At 45.5% G+C, this 18,942-nt stretch overlaps 1 protein-coding gene across 15 annotated transcripts in view; it reads left to right on the plus strand.

Annotated features, from left to right (window-relative positions):
* LOC119953729 (protein unc-13 homolog A) overlaps window positions 1-18,942 on the plus strand; it is a 482,106-nt gene that overhangs the window by 445,429 nt on the left and 17,735 nt on the right. For all 15 annotated transcript variants that reach the window (XM_038778280.1, XM_038778279.1, XM_038778281.1 and 12 more), the window contains 2 exons: window positions 642-734; window positions 10,225-10,384. In XM_038778280.1, coding sequence (XP_038634208.1) covers window positions 642-734; window positions 10,225-10,384 — 253 coding nt within the window. The remainder of the gene's footprint in view (window positions 1-641; window positions 735-10,224; window positions 10,385-18,942) is intronic.

The following is an 18,942-nucleotide window of genomic DNA, read 5'->3' on the forward strand; positions in this document are numbered from 1 at the left end:
TGTTTTTGTAGCATGCAGCTTCCTACAGAAAATCGAATAGTGTAGTGGGGTTGCTTGTTACAGCTGTAATTATATGGAGGAATTTTTAATTTGGGTAAAAGGAAAGGTTTCTTGCAAGACCCTGAAATGGAATTGCCTCTGAAATAATATATTCAGTTTGTAAGGAGAGAGAAAACAAACAAGGTTTGAATATATCTGTTGCGAGAGCATAAGCTCTTGCATGATCGATCTACAAAATTACTAGTTTTGACCATTAAGCGCAACTTGGATTTATTGTCTAATTTTAAAGTATTTTAATTGCAATTTGACTCCCAGCAAACTGAATTACGTTTGTCATGCAGATTCGAATGTAGGCTGGTGCCTGTTATTTGTAATTGCATCAAACTCACCAGAGCAGAACCAGTGGCATTTATGATGGCTGATATCTTGCTTGCACTGGGACAGTGGTTGGGGGGGGGGGGGGGGGGGGGGGTAAATTCAATTGGAAGAGTTTAAGCATGTAGACTCATTGGCCTGTCCCAGTTACTGAATTAAGCCCTTTCACTGGGGCTCACTTCGCACACAGTGAGTCTTGCACCGAATGCTGCGTATATCGTTGACCATTAGGTGGCATTTAAAGTTTCATATGTGCTATTTCACAGGATCTGGTGTGGATGATCCAGTAGGAGAAGTGTCCATCCATGTGGAGCTTTTCACACATCCAGGAACTGGAGAGCACAAAATCACAGTTAAAGGTCAGTTCGAATGACTCAAGCTCTAACTTACTTTTTAACATTCATGGAATTATATAAATATAACATTTTTTAAAACTGCATCCTCTGAACATCCTACAAGATGTGAGAGCCTAATTGCTAAATTTTTAACAATTGAAACTTACATACAGAAATGTATATCACAAATACTATGGGTGTTGCCTTTTAGAATGAGGGTAGAATCTTGTAGACACAAAAAAGTGCCAATTTGCCTAATAAATGTTAACCCACTTAATATATTCAACAACACTTGCTAAACTTTGCACTGTTTAAAAAAAAAGCTAGGTTACATAAATTGAATTTTTGGAGATTTGCATTATGAGCAGAAGTTTGTTTTTCTATTTGGGTTTACAAAATATCTTTTGGCACTGGAAAATCTTAAATAGCCCATCTGGCCCCTTCATGTGTTGGGGCCAGTGTCATTATGGCTTTGGGTTTGCACAAGAACTGAGATGCCTTGGTTAACTTCATGCAGGAAAATATTGAATATGCCCTAGATAAAAGTATCTTGAGTAAATGAACAACAAGTAGTAAGGAAATAATAAATCTAATAAAGAGACAAAAGTAAATGCAAGAAGGTGATTTGTCTCACTTTTAAAATTATCCGATTTTGTGTTGTTACAACCAACGGGGTGAACTGACTCCTCTATCCCATTCCTAAGTTGGTTATAGAGTTTGCATTTAAAAGCGAGGTGGTATGCCAATTCAATTGTCTATAGCTTGATGCATGAAATAAGCCAACTAGGCTCCTTAAGAGTTAGTTTTATTGCTAAAACTCACTCCAGTAAAGGTGCAGAAATTAATAAAAGATTGACAAAGTACAAATATTTCCAACTACCCAATAATGCAGAAGAACACACACACAATGCCCCCCACGCAAATCACGCATGCAAAAAAGTAAAACTCTGCAGAGTATCAGATTTTTAAAACTTGGCCAAGAAACAGATATAGGGCGGGATTCTCCAATAATGGGGCTATGGCCCCATGCTGGCATGAAAACCGACGCCAACCACTCCATCATCAACGGCCCCCGAAAGTGAGGAATCCTCCCCTTTTCTTGGGGGTTAGGCTGATGCCGGACTGGTTCCCGCAGATCCAGCCGGCGCCAAAGGGCCGGTGCGAATTTGCGCATGCGCAGAACAGCCAGCGTATTTCCGCGCATGCGCAGAATGGCTGGTGTATTTCCACGCATGCGTGGGGGGGGGGGTCCCTTCTCCGTGCCGGCCCCCGGGCAATATGGCGGAGCCCTACAGGGGCCAGGTGCGGAGGGAAGAAGGCACCCACTGAATCAGCCCACCCGCAGATCAGTAGGCGCTGATCGTGGGCCAGGTCACCATGGGGGCCCCCCTCCCCGGGGTCGATCCCCCCCCCCACCCACCCCCCAGGATGTCCTACCTGCCAGTTCCCGCTGTGTATGAGGTGAGTAATCCACGTCGGAGGGATTGGGCAAAACTTGTCGGACACTCGGCCCATCGGGGCCCAGAGAATCGCCGGGGGGGGCCGTTACCAGCAGCCCCAACTGGCGTGGCTGGAATCCCGCAGGCACCTGAAAAATGGCACCAGAGAATAGGGAAGCCGGCGTCAGGGCAGCTGGGCGGGATGCGCGCCTCTCCCCGGGGATTCTGCGACCCGACACTGGGGACCTTTTTGACAATGGAGCAGTTGGTCTACAGTTGTGACTGGTTGATACAGAGTTCTCCTTTAAGAACTCTTGGTTTGCAGCAATGAGGGCTTCTGATGAGTTTTTCAAATCACAAACAGCTCAGCTTTGATAAGAAAGAGAAATGAGATAGAACTATTATCCCTGTGGCAGTCTCTGATTATTCTAAATCTAGCTACAGTAAGCAAGTGTCCTTTGCTTGGGAAAAGTGTTCTTTTCAAAAAGCGCAATACAGATTTCCAGCGGATGACATTATGAAGTGACATAGGTCCAGCCAGTGACATTATAAATTAACTGTACAATTATATTATATAACACATCTTCATAAGTGTGTTGAACCAAATCTTTGTGAACATAGTCACAAGCAGAAATATGCATATCCAGGGCATCTCGCAAATCTTTAGTAAGGTTGATGCACGCTGGGCACTTAAAAGATGAAACCCCAGATATTAACATTGTGCAAATTGTTGGTGAGGGATTTTCAGTCGCACTCCCAAAGTGGCTCTTCAAGCATAAACCATAAATATGATTAAAAAGCGATGAACCGCATTGACCCACACTGGTCACAAGGGAATCAGTAGTGCCAATAAAATTCTGCTATAAGATTTACAGAGATCAATATTTTTATGGGCCCCATCACTGACACTGTGATTCTGGTAAATGCCTAGCAATATAGAATTGTTTTTCCTTCTTTCTCTCTCCCTGACTCAGCTTTCTTGTTTTTAAAGTATTTTTATTTGCGGCATTTTCAGTTTTGTACAGAAAAAAGGATACATAACATCAGATACAACCTTCACAAATCTGACTCCAAACTTTCAAACCCCTCTGTCACAGCCCCTGCCCCATTTTCCAACTGTAACAAGAGAACCCCCACCTCGCTGACATTGCACCACTCTTTAAAGAAGTCAATGAACAACCTCCACCTCAAGAAGCACCCCTCATCAGTGCCTCTGATTGCAAACTTTGTCTTTTCCAGGTGCAGAAACTCCGCCAAGTTGCTCAGCCACACTGTTGCTTTCGGCAGTTTTGAGTCCCACCACCCTAACAGTATCTGCCTCCAGGCTATCAGAGAGGCAAAGGCCAGCACGTCAGCCTCTCTCCCCACCTGCACTCCTGGATCCTCTGAAACTCCAAGTATTGTCACCCATGGGCTCAGAGCGGCCTTCACCCCCCAGAACCTTCGACATAATTCCTGCAAAGGCCTCCCAAAACTCTTCCAACTTCAGCCATGCCCAAAACATGTGGACATGATTCACCAGTCCCCTTGCGCACCACCTGCATCTATCCTCTACTCCTGGATAGAACCAACTCATCCTTGACACCGTCATATGTGCCCTATGCACCATCTTGAACTGGATGAGACTCAGTCTCACACTTGAGGAGGCCTCAGTCTCTCCAGGCCAAAGAATAGAATTCATATAATGCAGAAGGAGGCCAATCGGCCCATTGATTCTTCACTGACCTACACCCACTCCCCACCCTATCCCCATAACCCCACCCAATCTACATATCATTAGACACTAAGGTGCAATTTAGCACGGCCAATCCACCGAACCTGCACATATTTAGACTGTGGGGAGTGTGGGAGGAAACTGGAACACCCGGAGGAAATCCACACAGACACGGGGAGAAAATGTAAACTCCACACAGTCAGACAGTCAGTCATGCAAGGCCGGAATTGAACCCGGGTCCCTGGTGCTGTGAGGCAACCCACTGTGCCATCACCAGCTCCTCTCCCCATTTCCATTTTACTTCCTCTACTGAAGACCACGCTCTCTCCATCAACTCCCCAAGGTATGTCCAAGATCCTTCCCTCCCCAATCTTGATTGATTGTTTGTCACATGTACCGAAGGGCAGTGAAAAGTATTTTTCTGTGGCCAAGGGAACGTACACAGTAGACAAAACAGAATATTAGATAGTTAGTGAATGCGAAGAAGTACACAGTACATCGACAAATAAGTAATTGTTTTCGGCGGAACAAGGGCCAAACAAAACAAATACGATATGAGCAAAAGCAGCAAAGGGCATCGTGAATAGTGTCTTACAGGGAACAGATCAGTCCGAGGGAGAGTCGTTGAGGAGACTAGTAGCTGTGGGGAAGAAACTGTTCCTATGTCTGGATGTGCGGGTCTTAAAACTTCTGTATCTTCTTCCTGATGGAAGAGTCTGGAAGGGGGCAAAGTGAGAGGTCTCTGACAATGCGGTCTGCCTTCCTGAGCCAGTGGAAGGTGTACACAGAATCAATGGGAAAGTGGCAAGCTTGTGTAATGTGTTGGGCTAAGTTCACCATACTCTGCAGTTTCTTGCGATCTTGTGCTGAGTAGTTGCCATACCAGGCTGTAATGCAGCCGGATAGGATGCTCTCTATGGCACATCTGTAGAAGTTTGTGAGAGTCGATGCAGACATGCCGAATTTCTTTAGCTTCCATAGGAAGTGGAGACATTGCTGGGCTTTCTTGACTATTGCATCAACGTGAATGGATCAGGACAGACTGTTGGTGATGGTGACCCTCAGGAACCTAAATCTATCGACCATCTCCACTTCGGAGCCATTGATATGGACAGGGGCGTGTGTCAAACTGTGCTTCCTGAAGTCGATGATCAGTTCCTTGGTTTTCCTGACTTTTAAAGAGAGGTTGTTTTCAGTACACCATGCAACAAAGTCTATCTCCTTTCTGTAGTCTGACTCGTCATTGTTTGAGATACGACCCACCACAATCGTATCATCCGCAAACTTATAGATAGTCCTCGGACAAAATTTTATCTTGCAGCGCCGGGGGTGGTAACTTCAGAAAAGTAACCAAAAAGTAACCAACTCCTTCCTAACGAAGTGTCTAACTTGCAGATACCGATACCCATTCCCCTTCAGTAGTTGGAACTTCGCCTCTAGCTCTCCCAACTCACTTACCCTCCACAAACAGATCCCAAAAGCACTCTATTCACGCCCTCTCCCACACCCTAAACATGGAATCTAGACCTGCCAGAACAAATTGTGATTGCCACAGATCAGCACCCACAATGACATTCCCTCCATCTTAAAATTCTGCCACCGTTGATTCCATTCCATTCTGCACTGATACTACCACCACGCACTTGGAATACCTGGTCACTTTTACCCATGTTGGGTTTATACCCTGAGAATGAGCCAAAATCCCCCAATGTCCCCGTGATCCTATTGAAGCTCTCTACCAGGTTCATAATATACAGTAAATGTCATCTACATATAGGAAGACCAGGGCCGGGATTCTCTGATCCCGCACCGGTTCGGAGAATCGCTGGGGGTGGGAGGGACAACGCAAGAATCGCACCACGCCGCTCCGATGCCGGGCCGTTGATTCTCCGACGACTGGAGAATTGGCGGCAATTGCGCATGCGGGATCGCCGCCGCGCCGGTCAGGGGCCATTGAAAGCGCCCCACCCCCCCCACCCCCCCCGCCGATTCTCCGCGCTACATGGGCCGAGTGCCCGCTGAGTTCGGCCGAGTCCCGCCGGCATGGGTTACGTATGATCCTACCCGGCGGGACCTCTAAGTTCTGGTTGCGGGGGATGTCCTTGTGGGGGGGCGGGGGGAACCGACTCCGGGGGGGCCACCACCGTGGCCAAGCCCGCGATCGGGGGCCTACTGATTGGCGGGTGGGCTCATTCCGGGGGGGGGGCCTATGTTCCTCCGCGCCGGGCCCCTAAGGGCTCCGCCATGTTGCCCGGGGGCCATTACGGAAACGGAACCCACGCGCATGCATGGAACGGCGCCGGAGCAGCAGGCAGCACTCTGGCGCCATTCTAGCCCCCTAGGAATGGGTGAATGCCTCGGCCTGGAGGCCCATTAATGCCGGCATCGCTCACGCCAGTTTTGACGCCGGCATCAACACTTGGCTGGGATTTCAGAGAATCCTGGCCCTGGAGCTCCATACCCCCCCCCCCCCCCCCCCCCCCAATGATATCTCTCCAACCCCCTGAGGCTCTTAAGTGCCATCGCCAGAGGCTTGATCGCCAAAGCGAAAAGCAACAAAGACCCCGGACACCCCTGTCTCGTTCCCCAAAATACCCCGAGCTCACATTGGTCGTAAGAACCCTCACCCAGAGGGGCGCCTGTACAGCAACCTAACCCAATCTACAAACCCTGCCCAAACCCAAGCCATCCCACCACCTCAAACAAATACGCCCATCCACGCAGTCGAACACTTTCTCCACATCCATAGACACTATCACTTCTGTTTCCTGGCCTCCCGGGGAATCATGATTTCATTCAGCAGACTTCTAATATTCAGTGACAGCTGCCGCCGTTTCTCGAATCCCATTTGGTCCTCATCTATCACTCCAGCACACCGTTCTCTCTAAGCGTTGCCAGCACCTTCGCCAATAACTTCAAATTCTCATTTAGTAACGATATCGGGCGGTACGAGCCACATTCCTGGGGGTTCTTATCCTTTTTTAAATTGAACAAAATTGAAGCCTGAGATAGCATAGGTGGCAGCTTCCCCGTACCGACCAACTCATTATATATCCCTACTTGTAGAGGTCCAAAATCCATGCCAGACGTTTTAGAGAACTCTGTTGGGAACCCGTCTGGATCCAGGACTTTCCCAGACTGCATTAATCCCACGCAGTCCATTACTTCCTCCAGTACGATTGGGACACCCAACCATTGAATCTTCCCTTCCTCCACCACCAAGAACTTTAATCCATCCAAAAACTGCCTCATGCTTTTTACCCCGCCGGAGGATCTGAGCTATACATTCTACGGTAAAAGGCTTCCCCCAACTCAGTGACCACCTAAATGGAAAAACCCCCAGATTGGCTCCCCAACTCGCCGCATTCACCGGAAACACCTCACTCTTTCCGATATTCAACTGATAACCCGAGAAGGCCCCAAACCTCTCTAATATGTCCATTATTCTCCCCATAATCTCCAATGGGTCTGACACGAATAGCAGCAGGTCGTCTGCATACAGCGACTCCGTGATTTCCTTACTCTCCTTCACAATCCCCTGCCACTAGCTTCTTACTTTAGCAACACCTCTGATCCACCTCCAGAATGGCCTCCATTAGTCTTTGCATTTCTAACTGCACCCCCCCCCCTCCGCCTTATGCACCCGGATCAAAATAATCTCCCCCTGATCATGCTTTCAGCGTTTCCCAAACTACGGAGGCGGAAACCTTGTTCGTCTTATTTAGCTGCACATAATTTTGTATAGCCACCCCTACCCTTTCACGGATCCCTTAACAGCCAATAACCCCACATCTAACCTCCATTGTGGTGACTGTGAACTCCCTCTTACAAATCCCCTGTTTCATCACAAATCTGCCCCCAGGAACTGCCACAATACTACCAGCCGAACATGCCACCCTCTTACTCACCAGAACTGCTACTTGGTTAGCTCGGTCAGTAGTAGCACTTCGGTGATGGGCATTTAAGTCCCCCACCAAGAGTACATTCTATGTCGTTGCCACCCTCAATGCTTCCTCCAAGTGGTGATCAACATGGAGGAGTACTGATTCATCAGTTGACAGTGGACGCGGTACATGTTAATAAGTCCATGTTTGACCTGAAGCCATGAGACTTCATGGGGTCCGGAGTTGATGTAAAGGACTCCGAGGACAACTCCCTCCTGATTGTGTACCGCTGTGCCACCACCTCTGCTGGGTCTGCCGGTGGGACAGGATGTACCCAGGGATGGTGATAGTGGTGTCTGGGATGTTATCTGTAAGATATGATTCCGTGAGTATAGAACATAGAACGATACAGCGCAGTACAGGCCCTTCGGCCCTCGATGTTGCACCGACATGGAAAAAAAATCTAAAGGCCATCTAACCTACACTATGCCCTTATCATCCATATGCTTATCCAATAAATTTTTAAATGCCCTCAATGTTGGCGAGTTCACTACTGTTGCAGGTAGGGCATTCCACGGCCTCACCACTCTTTGCGTAAAAAACCCACCTCTGACCTCTGTCCTATATCTATTACCCCTCAATTTAAGGCTATGTCCCCTCGTGCTAGCCACCTCCATCCGCGGGAGAAGGCTCTCGCTGTCCACCCTATCTAACCCTCTGATCATTTTGTATGCCTCTATTAAGTCACCTCTTAACCTTCTTCTCTCTAACGAAAACAACCTCAAGTCCATCAGCCTTTCCTCATAAGATTTTCCCTCCATACCAGGCAACATCCTGGTAAATCTCCTCTGCACCCGTTCCAAAGCTTCCACGTCCTTCCTATAATGAGGCGACCAGAACTGTACGCAATACTCCAAATGCGGCCGTACTAGAGTTTTGTACAACTGCAACATGACCTCATGGCTCCGGAACTCAATCCCTCTACCAATAAAGGCCAACACACCATAGGCCTTCTTCACAACCCTATCAACCTGGGTGGCAACTTTCAGGGATCTATGTACATGGACACCGAGATCCCTCTGCTCATCCACACTGCCAAGAATTTTACCATTAGCCAAATATTCCACATTTCTGTTATTCTTTCCAAAGTGAATCATCTCACACTTCTCCACATTAAACTCCATTTGCCACCTCTCAGCCCAGCTCTGCAGCTTATCTATGTCCCTCTGTAACCTGCAACATCCTTCCGCACTGTATACAACTCCACCAACTTTAGTGTCGTCTGCAAATTTACTCACCCATCCTTCTGCGCCCTCCTCTAGGTCATTTATAAAAATGACAAACAGCAACGGCCCCAGAACAGATCCTTGTGGTACGCCACTCGTAACTGAACTCCATTCTGAACATTTCCCATCAACTACCACTCTCTGTCTTCTTTCAACTAGCCAATTTCTGATCCACATCTCTAAATCACCCTCAATCCCCAGCCTTCGTATTTTCTGCAATAGCCGACCGTGGGGAACCTTATCAAACCTTATGAAGTATAACTATGTCAGGCTCTTGCTTTTGGCACAAGTTCCTAGATGTTAGTAAGGAAGACTTTGCAGGGTCAACAGGGCTGTTGTCGCTCCTAGTGCCTGGGTTGATGTCAGGTAGTCCATCCGGTTTCTTTCCTTTTTATTGGTTTGATAAAACTGAGTGGCTTCCAAGGCCATTTTAAGTGGGCATTTAAGAGTCAACCACGGTGAGGACTGCAGATTTCCTTCATGGTCATTATTAGACTTTTAATTCCAGATACTTATTGAATTCAATTTCCACCAGCTGCCATAGTGGGATTCGATCCTGGGTTTGAACCAGTCCAGTGACAATACCACTCCACCACCACCTCCACTGATTGAGATTGTTTTGTTCCTCCCTCTTAGCTCATTCATATTTAGGCCATGGGAACATGACCTGTTGACTTGTACTTAAAAAGCACAATACTGTGGATGCTGGAAATATGTTTCTCTCTACACAGAGAGAAAACAGTCTGTTTCGGTTTTTATAATTTATATACTGTACATTTTCTACTGCCATTTAAGTGTTCAGCTGATCAAATTTGAAACAGCTATTAGTGATATCCAATTAATGTTCAAGGGAACCACAAACATTGACCACGCTCATTAGAAATTATTAAAAAAAACCAAGAGAGCACATTTTTGTGCAGTTGATTTTTTAATAACGAATTCTAGTGGTGTTTACTGCTTAGAATGTGAACTTCCATAGTTCATAAATAATACTGTTATAAAGAATGGATTAAGTAGGCATAATTGCAATCTTGATGTAGCTACACAATGGGCTCTTAGGAATAGCATCATGTATTGTGACACAACTGTGACCTCTGGATCTAAATTGCACGTTAATCCTCTGACATTCTCGCACCAAGAAACTGTTTTTAAACCTATAATTAAGTCTCTGATTTTTTTTCCCCTTTGCAGTTGTGGCTGCCAATGATCTAAAGTGGCAAACAACTGGTATCTTCCGTCCATTTGTTGAAGTTAATATGATCGGGCCTCATCTTAGTGACAAGAAAAGGAGGTTTGCCACTAAATCCAAAAACAATAGCTGGGCTCCAAAATTCAACGAAACTTTTCAATTGTAAGTATCTTTTTTTCTAACTCTATTTTGTAAAATGCTTGCTTCAAACAACTTGTGGATTGTCCCAGTTGCTGGAATTTGATCATTCTTTTCTAAGTTTGTACAACAGGTTTGGTTAGTGCACCTGAGGCAGAAATCAGTCAGTCAATTGTGATGTACTGCTGTATGTCGGTAATGTTCGCATTCTGTGGGATTATCCTACTTGTAAAATAATCTTCCTCTTTCAGGTGAACATTTTGGCCTATTTAGGAAACTCTAGCAATGTGAGCAGAAAATTACCCAAAGGTGAAATTTAAAGGGTTACATATATCAAGTTATTTCGGAATCACAATGGTTCAAAAAGCATTTGGTTCAACCAGTCCATGTCAGTGTTTATTTTTCATGTGAGCAGTAAGCTTATGCCAATTACTTTCCCATGTCCCTTTATTCCTTGATCATTGATGCACCCATTTAACTTATTCCTAAAAGGTTGGCAAGGTTGCTTCAATCACTACATTATTCCACAGGCTCACAACCCTCCCTGTGAAAAAGGTTTCTCCTGCTCCCTGTCTGAATTCAATCCCATCTATTTGTTTCTGTCCCATTTCTGTACAATTTCTCACACCTTTATCAAATCAAACAATTTTAAAAATTCAATCTTGGGACATGTGTGTCACTAGCTGGGCCAGCGGTCATTGCCGATCCCTGATTGGCATTGAGAAAGTAGTGGTGAGCTGCCTTCTTGAACCACTGCAGTGCATGTGGGTACACCCTCTGAGGGAAGGTTTTCCAGGATTTTGACCCAGCTACAGTGATGTATTTCCAAGTCAGAATGGTGATTTTCTTGGAGTGGCATCCTCATCTGTCTGCTGCCCTTGTCCTTCTAGATCAGTGTTTTTCAAATCTTTTTTCCCGGAACCCACTTTTGCAACTGGCCAACCTTTGCGACCTACACCGGCCGACCTTCACGTAACATGGCATGTTCACTTATCTTTAATGTGAAAGGGGAGCCTGCTTGGTCCTTGTGATCTCACTTGAATCAGGTTCAAAGGAGGAGCCAGTGTTGTGCATATCAGGTGTATGTAAGTCAGTTCCTTTGTGTCGACTTCACCTTTGTGAAAATGGATAATCCAACCTTGCACATGTAGATCATCATGAAGGACAATAGCAAAATTTTCCGGTTTTACTCTGCACTGGGCACTCCAGGGAGATGCTACTCCAGTATGCTCATAGCCTCATGGACTTCTGGCCTGTTTTTAATGGGGTATCACACAGGTCTGGTACAGCAGTGTCAGCTGTAAGTTAATAACGGACTCTGAGGGTCTCAACCTCAAAGAATTTTTCACCCACCACTTCTCTTTCAATATCTGAAACTGCTCTCATTTGCCAACACTCCCTGCATATAACACACATGGGCTTTGCATTGGCATAATTGACAAAACCATACCTCAATAAATCATCTTTATACTAATTTGTTCCTAGCTTAAGTTTCTTCTTTGTAGGCTGTTAACCAGAGGCCCTGGAGCTCTGTCAGAGCTAACACTAGCACTTCTCTAGCCCTGGACTCTCCTGTGCAGCTTTCTCCAGCAGATTCTGTTGTGAGATCCTGTCCTTTGGTGCACTACCTATTGAGTCTCTGGTCATCTCGTCCTTGTGAGAAAATGATCCATCTTCACAGTCCTCGTGCCTTGGTTGCCAGTAGCTAGAAAATGGAAGCAGCTGCCTCTGTGATTGGGTGCCAAAAGCACATACATAGAGGGTGCTTGACATCAAATGTACATGGAGGGCACGAGATCTGCTCACTGCTGCTGCTTCTGGCTGGAGGTAGTGGCCATTGGGCGCTTCCCTCACGATCAGGAACGCTGCGACCAATCGCTCTGCCACCTGCCCACGACCCAACCCCAGCTCACGACCCGTACTTTGAAAAATCCTGTTTTAGATGGTTGCAGTCATGGATTTGGAAGGTTCTGTTTAAGGAGGCTTGGTGAGATTCTGCAGTATACCTTGTACACGCTGCTGCTTCTACGCATAGGTGACAGAAGTGTGAATGTTTGTGAATCAATCAAGCAGACTGCTTTGTCCTGGATGGTGTTGAGCTTCTGGAGCATCATTGGAGCTGCAGTCATTCAAGTAAGCAGAAGAGTCTGACTTGTGCCTTATAGATGGTAAATTACTTGGCACAGGATGCAGAGTCTCTAACCTGCCCTGGTAAATGGTTAGGCCAATTCAGGCTCTGGTCAATGGTAACTCCCAGACTGTTGATAGTGGAGAATTCAGCAATGGTAATGCCGTTGAATGTCAGGGGGTGAAGGTTATATTCTCTCATTGGAGAGGGTCGGTGCCTGCTACTGGTGTGGTGCAAATGTTACTTGCCACTCCAAGTTTGCATATGCCAGATCTTTCTGCATTTGGACATCTCAAATCGTACCAAATGTTCTATTAGCTATTACTTACTGTACCCGAATTCTAGCCTTTTGTCATGCACTGAGACACCCAGAACTCTGCATCTCAAGAGCTCTGCAATCTCTCACCATTTAGATTATAAGCTTCTTTATCCTTCCACCAAAATGGATAATTTTAAATTTGCTCATATTATACGCCGTTTGTCAGATGAGCGGGATCCTCTGTCCTAGCAGCCGGCCAGCCAATGGGGTTTCCCATTGTGGACCCCCCCAGTCAGGGAATCCACAGGCACGTATACCTCCGCAAAACGGAGGATCCGCCGATGGAGAATCCAGCCCATTATATTTGGCCCCCACATCCAAATAAGTGATAAGTCTTGCAGTACCGCAGTAGCCACAGCCTGCCACTGCAAGAATAATCAGTTTATTCATGTTAACCAAGCCATGCCAGTATGTGCCTCCTATCCTATGTGCTTTTATTTTCCTGATCAACCTCCTGTGGGGACTTTATCAAAAGCCTACTGAAAATCCAAATATGGTCTGTCAAACATCCTCAAAAAACTCCCAAGTTCATCAAACATGATTCCCCATTTGTAAATCCATGATTACGCCCAATCAGATCATAATTATCCAAGTGTCAGTTTATCATAATATTTTCCCTAATGTAAGGCTAACAGGCCTTTGCTCATGCTCTCACTTCATAAAATAGTGGAATCCACCATCTCCATAGCAACCTTTTTCAACATTCTGGGATGCACAATATCATGTCCCAAGATGCATCAACTTTCAGTCCTAATTCTCCAATACAACCTTTATACCACTTTTCAACTCTGCATTGTCCCTTATCTCTATATCGGAAATTACCTGCATCTTCCTAGTGAAAACAGACAAAGTAATAATTTAGCTCCTCTGCTATTTCTATATTCTTTGTTATGAATTCTCTCCTGCCTCTGTCTGTAATTAACCTATACTTTTAGAAAAATTCGTTACTCTCCACTTAGTCCAGATAAAGGCCTCATTATGGGAGATTCTCAGCTATGCATGTCCCACATCACCATGATCTCTTCCATTATATCAATTGCTGGTGCTGCTTAATTCCTTGTTCTGACCAGGAGAAAATTAACAACCTCAATTTAAGTTTGGACTTTCTAACACTTCCCTCCCCTTGCTGAACTTCACAGATCAATACAAGCTCACTTCCAACCTTGCTTTCTGTAAAGACACCATCCTCATTTTCCCAGGTTCAGGTCTCTCTCATTCACCGTGATGTCTCAATTTTCTACACCAGAGCTTCAGAAATGTCTTTTCACTTGCCACCATTTTTTGCACACTATCAACAAAACCATAAAATATCTCCACTTCTGCTTACTCATTCTCAATATTGGGATCCCACTTTGCCTTTTTTTCCTCCACTCCAACAGGCCTGCTGGCTTCCATCCTATGAACCATTGTGTTATGGGCCAGGGTTTAAAGAACCCCAACGTGTATCATGGAGTTCACCTGACCCACAACATTTAATAGACTGTGGTAGAGGGAGCACACGGCCCACTCTACAGGTGTGGTACAGCAGAAATGGAAAAGTCTTTTTTAAAGCAAAACATTGTTTATTCTAGGAACTCAAGTTAACCGTTTTAAAACATAGTGAACATCTGAGCAACCATTAATTCAAATACAACCCCCAAAGAATACAACACTAAGTAATCCTTAAGCTGTCCTTTTAACATCCATAAGACTTTAAAAAACCTTTGAAACACAAAGATCACGTTTAAATTCACTATTGGGAGTAGTTATTAGTTTTAAATCACCAAAGGATCGATTTACAGTCTTTAAATTACAGAGAGGCTAATACACCTTCTGGCTGTGGCTGCAACTATCCAGCTCTGAAAACGAAAGTAAAAAGCTGACAGACAGCCCAGCTCCACCCACACTCTGACATCACTGATAAACACCCATTTCTTAAAAGGCATATTTCTTAAACATCCATTTCTTAAAGGTACTCTCACATGACAATTGTCTATTTCCAACAACTACAACAAGAGGGGCGGAATGCTCTGATAATGGGGGGGCTATGTCCCTACGTCTGCAAGAAAACAGGCACAAATCATTCTGGACTTTCCTGTGAGATTCTCAGTTTTGCAGGGGGGGTTGCAGGGCCCTGGAGTCTCCTCGCAGCTCCGGCTGCAGATACGGGGCCCTGCACTTCCAGCCACACATGGCGGCCCCACACCGCATGCCGGCCCCGACAAAAATGCCCCCCCACCCAGAGATCACACGCACCCAATCATGAACCCGATTGTCCTGGAGGCCCCTTTCCAGTGACAGATAGCCCGACCCCCACCAGGGCAGCTGCGGATCTAGTCCACAGCCGCCACTGAGCTCCCACCGGGTGGAACCACGAGTGAACCAGTTGTCGGCAGAGAATCGCTGCCAGGGCCTCTTTCAATGGCCCCCGACCAGCACCGCCTCAACCTTGCACACACGTTTGACGGTGAGCCTCTGGTCCATGGTGTGGTGTCGGACCTATCACAAGAAATGTTAGCATAGTATCCAATTGATTTCCCACGTTTACGAAACCTGCTTTAGGTAAACGTGTTCCCTGTGGTGCTACGATAATCAGCATATCAAAGCCTTAGTTCTTTCAACTCCAGCAATCTCATTTCCATCTTAAAAAGATAGCTTATTTCCCTTTACTCCAACAGCCACCAGAACATATTCTCAACCATTGAATTTCTTATTTGTTCCCATTTTATCACCATGTCCTACTTGTTAAGACAACCAAAATTGTACACAGAGTTTTACCAAGTCCCTAGAGAATTGCAGTAAGGTGGATGGCAAGATACCATTTAATCATAGAATTAACAGGGCAGAAGGAGGCCATTCAGCCCATCGAGTCTGCACTGGCCTTTGGAAGAGCACCCCACTTAAGCCCACACTCCCACCCAACCTTTTAGGACACCAAGGGCAATTTAGCATGTCCAATCACCTAACCTGCACATCTTTGGACTGTGGGAGGGAACTGGAGCACTTGGAGGAAACCCACGCAGACACGGGGAGGATGTGCAGACTCCGCACAGACAGTGACCCAAGCCGGGAATCAAACCTGGGAACCTGGAGCTGTGGAGCAACTGTGCTTACCACTGTGCTACCATGCTGCCCAAATACTTTCCTAATTGCTTGCTGTATCTGAATGTTAACTCGGATTCATTTTCAAGACACTTGGATCACTCCACATACCAATTTCCATGTAAAAAGATTCTTATTTTCTACTTTCCTGCCAGAACGGATAACTTCACATTTCTCCTTGCCATAATTCATCAACCAGATTCTTGTCCACACACAACCAACTTGTCGGAATCTTTTTGCAGTCTCTTTACATCCTCCTCATAGCCCATTTTCTCACCTTTACATAATCTGCAAATTTCAACACATTCCTTCATCTAATTAAGTAGATTTAAATAGCTGAGACCCAAGTATTGATCCTTGAAATATCCCTCTGGTTACAGCTTGCCAACCTGGAAATGCTGCATTTTTCATACCCTGTTTTCTGCCCTTAAAATTAATTCTCAATCCATGCTAATGAAGAATTCAAGAGGCATACCTAAAAATGAGATGATAGCTCCGTGAAGCTACAGCACTGGACTGCTGCATGCCAAGTGTGAGCAGCATGTGATAAGACAGAGCAAGTGAACCCACACCACTGGATCAGATCTGTTGTCCAACCCAGCCAGTCGTTTTATGTGGTGGACAATTAAACAACTAACTGGAGGAGGGCAGCCAGCACATCTGGACAAAAGGCAAGGATTTGCAACCACCTTTAGCCAGAAACCATAGATGATTACCATGTGCCCACCTGAGCTCCTCAGCATCACAGCTCCCAGTCTTCAACCAATTCTATATATTCCATGTGATATTCACAAAGGTACTGAATACTGCAAAGGCCCTTATAACATCCCCAAAATAGTACTGAAGATTCATGCTTCAGAGCTAAACGTGTCCCTCGGCAAACTGTTACAGTGCGGCTACAAAACTGGCATCTGCCCAGCAATGTGGAGAATTGTTCAGCTGTGTCCTGACCATAAGCAGGAAAATCACCTGACCATTGCAGGTGATTGAATTTAAACTCAATAAAATATCTGGAATTAAAAAGTCTAATGATGGGTGATGGCCATGAAACCATTGTCGATTGTCAGGAAAACCCATGTGGTTCCCTAATGTCCTTCAGGGAAGGAAATCTGCCACCCTTACCTGGTCTGGCCTACATGTGACTCCAGACCCACAGCAATGTGGTTGACTCTTAACTGTGCTCCAGAGGCATTAAGGGATGGGAAATTAATGCTGGCACAGCCTGCGACACCCACATCCCATGAACAAAAAAAAACTCCTCTCCTGATTTCTATAGCCTTGGTCCAAACCTGGACAAGAGCTGAACTGCAGACTGGAAGAGAGCAGCCAGCACATCTGGACAAAAGGCAAGGATTTGCAACCACCTTTAGCCAGAAACCATAGATGATTACCATGTGCCCACCTGAGCTCCTCGGCATCACGGCTTCCAGTCTTCAGCCAATTCTATATATTCCATGTGATATTCACAAAGGTACTGAATACTGCAAAGGCCCTTATAACATCCCCAAAATAGTACTGAAGATTCATGTTCCAGAGCTAACCGTGTCCCTCGGCAAACTGTTACAGTGCGGCTACAAAACTGGCATCTGCCCAGCAATGCCTTGAGATCACAGCACAATTTGACCACACATGACATCAAGCAACCCTCGCAAAGACAATGGCCGTTATGGGGAAAACTTCACTGCTTGGAGTTACATATAGCATAAAGATAGATGGGTGATATTGTTGGAGTGTCGATCATATCAATCCCAGGACATCACTGCAGGTGTTCCTCAGGATAGTGTTCTAGGCCTAACTGTTTTCAGTTGCTTGAATTACCTTTCTTCCAGCATAAGGGAAGAGGTTCACTGATGATTGTGCAATGTTTGCCACCATTCACAACTCCACACAGATTCTGTAGTAGTCTATGTCCAAAAACAGCAAGACCTGGATAACATTCAGGCTTGGGTTGATTAGTGGCAAGTGACATTTGCGCCACAGATGGGCCCAACAAGGTCCATCTCCACTTAACATGGCATTACATTGCCGAATCTCCACCATCAACATCCCAGGGGTTACCATCGAGCAGAAACTGAACTGGATCAGACATATAAATACTGACTACAATTGCAGGTCAAGAGTTCGGTGACGAATAACCAACCTCCTGACTCTCCAAAATCTCTCCACTACCTGCAAAATGAGTCACAAGTGTGATGGAAAACTCTCCACTAGCCTGGATGAGTGCAACTCCAGCAACACTTAAACATGACACCATCGAACACAAAGCAGCCTGCTTAATTGGCACCCCATCCACCACTTTAAAATTCACTCCTTCCAACAATGTCACACAGTGGCATCAGAGTGCACCATCTACAAGTGCACTGCAGCAGCACACCAAGGCTCCTTTGACAGCACCCAGGACCTTTATCACCTAGAAGGACAAGGGCAACAGTGGCAACTGCAAGTTTCCCTCCAAGCCACACACCATCCTGATTTGGAACGAAATCAGCGTTCCTTCACAGTCACAGGGTCAAAACACGAAGTCCCTCCCAAACAGCACAGTGAATACTCCTACAATGTATGGACTGCAGCAGCCCAAGAAGGTGGTTCTTCACACCTTCAAGGGCAGTTAGTGATGGGCAATAAATGCTGGCCAGCCAGCAATGATCACAACCCACAAAAGAATAAATAAAATAATTTCCACTTCCAGGAGCTCTAATTTTGTAATAAAACAGAAACCTCCTTTTTTAATGGACTTAGAATGAAATGATTCAAACTCTGACCCAGTTTAAAAGCAGACTGAGCTAAATATTTTTAATATTTCAAAGTATAATTGGCCCATATTTGTAATACATTATATTGGGAATGAGAATAGTTCCTCTCCATCTTTTTTCATCTGTGAACCAAACTTTAGTCTACATTAATCTAAGATTTTAGTTGCAAGCAAAATGTTGTGCGCACAAAGATAATTAACAGCAGTGTAGTTGAATGTTATAACTTCCTATAACTTTGAATTCTATTAATATGGGTATAAAAGGTGGGAAGAGGGCAGAGATGCTAATTAATAGGGATCAC

Source organism: Scyliorhinus canicula, chromosome 18 (genome assembly GCF_902713615.1).
Source record: "Scyliorhinus canicula chromosome 18, sScyCan1.1, whole genome shotgun sequence".
NCBI lineage: Eukaryota > Metazoa > Chordata > Chondrichthyes > Carcharhiniformes > Scyliorhinidae > Scyliorhinus > Scyliorhinus canicula.